Source organism: Cotesia glomerata, linkage group LG4, assembly GCF_020080835.1.
Source record: "Cotesia glomerata isolate CgM1 linkage group LG4, MPM_Cglom_v2.3, whole genome shotgun sequence".
Classification (NCBI taxonomy): Eukaryota; Metazoa; Arthropoda; class Insecta; order Hymenoptera; family Braconidae; genus Cotesia; species Cotesia glomerata.
In genome coordinates, this window is record NC_058161.1 from 20,258,296 (window position 1) to 20,264,500 (window position 6,205).

Below are 6,205 nucleotides of genomic sequence, written 5' to 3' on the forward strand. Positions count from 1 at the left end.
CAGGTCTATACTATAACAAAAATAACTGTATGTCTTTATAAGTCAATTGAAAGCGGAAATCAGAGTATATTTCAGGATTAACTCTAATGGTAGCCAGAAAATTAAGGATGAAATTATGTATAAAAATATATTGGTTAAAAGTCGGAATGCTGAATCGCCGTTGACGCCTGGCTTTCAGTACCATTAACGGCACTGACACCTTTAATGTATGTATTATTTGGTACAGGCATATATCTGCGACGCAAAATGCTGCCGCTCTTCCGATACCCACATTACCATGGACGACAATTGGACCTGGTGGAAATTGGTTCGGCAGCAACGCTTGCTTGAAATAATACTGGTCTTGGTTGTGGACTTTTCGCAGAAAGTCAAGAATCAATCCTACATCAGGAGCATCAGTTTCTGTCCAATCAAAGTATTTGAAATGATGAATCACTCTTGATTCTCCACTCGATCTATGAACAATGCTCAACGCTGTGTGCATGTAATGGGATTTCCTCCTAGTGCTTTGTTGTTTGATGATAAACTGTTTCACTGTCGTATGATCTTGGGTCACGCAGAAATACCGGAGGCTTGTAGGTTGTGATTCTTGCTTGGTACCATTCAGCATCACGATGATCCGAGAGTTTTCCTGCCAGACCATGCTCCAAAAATCATCGAAAGTTGTTGGTATTGGTTCTTGCGTCACTATAAATTTACGTCCTCCGTCAAATCCAGACATATAATTGGCATTGATGTAGTCCGAGCCGTTGTTGGATTTAAGCACCACCCGAGAAATGTCCCAACATGGATAGTCCGGACTTCGGTTTTTCCTTTTGTTTTTCGGTAAGTTAAAATTATCACAGGTACCTTGGATAACTGTATTCATGATGTTCATGTATTCTTGAAAAATAATATCCAAAGATTTCGGATTTTTCGCTCGTTCTATATATTCACTAATACTAAGAAGTTTTAGGCGGTTGGTAGCCATCCTCGTGAGTTGATTCAAACGTATGCGTTGAAAATTCCAGCAGGAATGTGATCGCAATAAAGGATTCTGTTATACTAACGTCGTAACAGTGAACTTTGGTTGTCAATTCTGCCGTTTTGTGGTTTGTGATCATTCATATTGATACATTTTCCTGTAATGATGTAAAGTAGCAACATAACACAAATAATATTGGTCAAATCAATTTATAAATAATTGAAGTTTATAATAAATTGACCCACGGTCAACCTGATAACAAAAGTTCATTTCTAGACTATATATAAATAATGATCTCTCCTGGAAAAATCATATCTCTTATATTATTAAAAAGATAAATTCTGCTCTATATTGTTTAAAAATTCGAAAAAATATATTTATTAGGGAAATTATTGGTTATGGCTAATATTTTACCATTAATTGATTATTGTTCTGTTGTTTTTATTGATTCAAATGTTGAGAACGATTTAAAATTACAACGTGCCTTAAATAGTGCTATTAGATTTATTTACAGTTTAAAACGAGATAAACGTATAACGCCTTATAGACAACAACTATGCTGGTTGTCAGTCAAATCTAGAAGATTGTACTTCTTGGCAACTTACTTCTATAAATTATTAACCATCGGTAAGCCTATTTATTCAAGAGAAATGTTCATCGATGTTGATTCTAGGCGTTCAGAAAGAATTGCAATTAAAAATAACAATGTAAATTTTCTAATACCTAAGTTCACAACATCTTGCTTAGAACATTCTTTTGTTATATCAGCAATACGGTAATGGCAAAAACTTCCACCGGATGTTTTAGATGCGAGTTCATTAGAAGTCTTGAAAAAGGATTTGTTCAACTACCTTTTATCAAATGACTTATAGAATGATTAATATTTCTAAGTTTATGTGCAATGTTATGATATATTATTTTGTTTAGCTAGTTTTTACAAGATGTTAGTTAACTTTTACTCCAAATAAGAAATGGACTTATTTAAATCTCATTTAATTTAAATTTCATTAAATTTAATCATAAATTATTACCAAATATACTTTTAAATTTATAATATTGTGTTACGTCGAAAACGCAACTAGATTTTAATTATTTTTACCCTAGCAGTGAGGCTAGTAGGTAAGGATCTGATGCTTATAGGAAGAAATTCAAGAAATAAATAATAATAAGATATGAATTCAATTAGACAGATATATTCTAAAATTCTAATACAAAGATTGCAATTTCGAATAAACAGGGGCATACAAAAAAAATTATAATTGTAGACTTACTCAATATCGGTGTCACCGTTTCTTGCCTGTTTCAATAATATATGTATAATAAAAGAAAACAAAAACTGAATTTACTTTAAATGACTTGTAACAAAGAGAAAAATTTATAATTTGTAAAGAACTGAGGAAAACTATGTTACGTTGAGTCTTCTACCAAACTTGACCTCGTGTTGAGGGTGTAAAAACTAAAACTGGACTAACTTGAAAAACTTTGGAAAAACTGAAATTGACAAGACCTTTGGGTGGTGACATTTTCCTGAATTCTATGTTTGGGGGAATTTCTAAGCCAATTATAATAACACAAAGTGGTCACGAGTTTCCCTTTCTCAAAAGAGCCCATCGCTTCGGGTAGCGCACTACTCTCTCCACGTTGTCTCAAGGGCCTGTTGACCCCATTCTCTTAAACTCTATGTTAACAATTAGAAATAGAGATTATTGTTAAATTTTTACTTTGTTTACTAATTTAAATTATTAATTAAAATATAATTTTCGATTATCATACCTCATTTGTTTATTCGCGAGGTATTATTAAATTAATTAACTGGGTAATTAATTCATTCGTTGATTTAAAGTTTCTCAAATTATTATTTTCCTAGATCTAATTTTATTTTTAAATTTATTATTTTATTCAAAAATAAGCTTATAAAAAGAATAACATTTATTTTCTTTTGTTTAAATTTAAATTAGAGTTACTCATTTTTGTTATTTAAATTATCAATATATATTTTTTGTTAATACTTAAACTATCATTACTTTTTTTTTTTCTATACATTTATTTTGTTATCGAAAAATTTTTCTATCACGAGTCTCGACAAGATTTAAAAATCCATTAGGGTATTTGTTCAGGCTCAAATCCCTTAATGTAGTCGGGCCCAACTAAATGCGGGAATTTCCCGAGTCATAACTAGATAAGACTATTCCTTTATTAACTCGGGTGAAAATTGTTATTTACAATTCGACCTAGATAAGCATAATATATATTTTTTTTTATTATAAAAAGTTCCTTTTGAAAGTAATATCTATAAATTTGAAGATAACAAAAATTTTTAAAATAACAAAATAAATCGATGTAAATAACAAAAATTATTAAATTATTAATAAAATAATAAAACCCTATTTAACACTAAATAAAAATGTCGAACGTTGAGTCCGACATAACATTGTTAAGCTTAATTCATTCTTATATCACTATATAGTTTTGTTTGTTATATACCTACACATGTTAATTTCATGTATAAATTGTATTATTTTGTAAATCTTCAGTTCCACAAGAAATATTGTATTCCATACCTTGCCATTTGGCCTGTGCCTTGGCATTTATTATTAATAAATAAATAAATAAATTTCAAAGTGAACGATAACAGAGAAATCGATTGTATAACTCACAATTCGGTGGCATAGTTGCTAGAAAATAAACTATAACATTATTGATAAAAACATAATGGTCTAAAGACTCGAAGCTTGAACGTCTCTGTCGTCTAATACCAAACACAACTGATGGTATCGATATATTTGCTGAGTTTACTAATTGAAACAAACAGATATCCACAGCACAAAACGTTGGAGATCTCCGGATGCCAGTGGTACTGTAGACAACTATTGGACCCGGCGGAGTCATAAAGCCGGGTTTAATGTAATACTCTTGCCTGTCATTTACTACATTTATGAAATTGATAAGCGTCAACATGTCAGTAACACCTTCTTTTGGCCAGCTCAGGTATTTTAAAAAATGAACATTTCTTGATCGTATGGTATTAATATTAAATACATTCATAACCATTTCAACGCATTCATTTTGCAAAACGATACTTTTTACGGAGACTGTAAATCCTTCCAATTCGTAACTGTCAATTACAGTGGGCACTGCAGGTGCGTCGGCACCACTCAACATCACAATAACCCTAGTACCAGCCTGCCAAACTACGCTCCAGTAGTCCTCGAGTGTGTTGTTCATCGGTTCTTGAGTCACTATAAATTTCCGGCCGTTCAAAACCATCAACATAGTTCGCATGGATGTAGTTAGATCCCTGTTTTTTTAAACGAACCCTAGTATTATCCCAACATTCGATGTTTTGATACCGATTCTTCTCAATATTTTCCCACTTCTTACATCCTTCACAAAGACCCACTATCTGCATGTTGAGAATGACATAGTGCTCTCGAAAAGTCCTTTCGACGTATCTTGGTCCTGATTCGGCTACTTGCTCCAAATAATGGCAGCTGTTGTGCATGACAAAGAGGTCCGTGGCCATTGTAAAGAAAAACTTTTAGCTTTATTATGATAAAGCTAGAGAATTAACGTTGCAATAATTCCAATTGATTCAGTACTAGGCTCCGGTGATGATCACCGCCTTTATATTACTTCTCTTATTATCATCATCATTTTTATTGACTGGTTTATCAACACTGACCTTTAACCACAATGGAGATAAATGCGCGTCAATATGAGTTTATTAATGATACCTAACGTCGTTCAATTAGAGAACAAATAAATTATTTCATAATCTTTTGTAACGTAAGCTTAAGGAGATCCACGCGACGTAGTCAGATTTTTAAAACTTCCTGAAAATTTGTAAATTCAATCTACGTAATAATTAATAAAAAAATTAAAAAAACGGTAGACCCTGAAGGCCATCCGTGCAACTTCCCGCCAATTCTATACCTACTCTTGAAATTACACTTATGACGTTTTTGAGCTCTTCGAGCTCATAAATACAATTTGTGTATTATTTTGAGCTCTCCAAGCTCAAAAAATAGCTTTTGTATCCTTTTGAGCTCTTTGAACTGAAAAGTTTGATGAAACAATATTTTTTGAATTTTCAAACCGCAATAACTTTTGAATGAATGAACCGATTTTTACGTGGTTGGCGGCATTCGACGCAGTTTTTTATGCTTCATGAAGAATCTTCAAGTTTAAATTGATAGAGCGAAAAATTTCGGAGAAATTCCAAAAAAACACTTTTTTCGGTTTTCTTTCGTCAACGATAACTCACGAACGAATCAACCAATTTTGACTGGACTGGCGGTGATCGACGTGGTTTTTTTATGTTAAGAGCTGATTAGTTTTTGGAATTGATCGGTCAAACCGTTCAAAAGTTATAAGAGGTTTACATACATCCACACTCACACACACACACACACACACACACACACACACACACACACACACACACACACACACACACACACACACACACACACACCATCGCGGGAATAGTCAGGGAAGCTTCCTAGGACCACGAAACGTCGAGATTCGATGAAAACTCGATTTTCGTAAAACGGGGTGAAAACAATAACTTCCCGATTTCTGAAAATCTTCGATTTTTTTAGCGAGAAGTTAAAATTAAAAAATAGTAAGTTTCCAGGATATTTAAACAAATAATTAGGTTTGAAAATTGTAATTTTTACATAAGTAAATTTATCGGAAATTTCCTCAAAAATGTTATTTATTAATTTAAAAATTAATTTTAAGATACCAAAAGTATTATTTCTACCTATTATTTTTCTAAACACGGAGAAAAATTAATAATACTACCTATTATACAAAAATAGTAACTCCTACTGTCTAAAATGGTAATAAAATAAATTAGTAACAAAATAATAGGTGGTATCATTGACAATTGTAATAGTTACTATTAATAATGGTAACGATTATTATCGAAAATAATAATTGTAATTATTATAAATAATAACTGTTACAATCGAAGATGGTAACGGTAACCATCTCAGATTGTAAAAATTCTGAAAGAAAAAATAATATAAATTTACTTAATTAAATCCTTTATTAGCATTCATATTTTAGCTAATGTACATTTTTAACTTCCCGCTAAGAAAATCGAAGATTTTCAAAAATCGGGAAGTTATTGTTTTCACCCCGCTTTACGAAAATCGAGTTTTCATCGAATCTCGACGTTTCGAGGTTCTAGGAAACTTCCCAGTCTATTCCTGCGATGGTCTCTGTATGTCTGTA

At 32.0% G+C, this 6,205-nt stretch overlaps 1 protein-coding gene and 1 pseudogene across 1 annotated transcript; both read right to left on the reverse strand.

Annotated features, from left to right (window-relative positions):
- Window positions 1-10: 10 nt before the first annotated feature.
- Window positions 11-1,228, reverse strand: LOC123263953 (tyrosine-protein phosphatase non-receptor type 9-like). Its single transcript, XM_044726998.1, has one exon. It carries the CDS (start codon window positions 968-970, stop codon window positions 11-13), a length of 960 nt encoding a protein of 319 aa, XP_044582933.1. The 5' UTR covers window positions 971-1,228.
- A 2,124-nt stretch (window positions 1,229-3,352) lies between these two features.
- LOC123263847 lies at window positions 3,353-4,791 on the reverse strand (annotated as a pseudogene).
- Window positions 4,792-6,205: the final 1,414 nt, after the last annotated feature.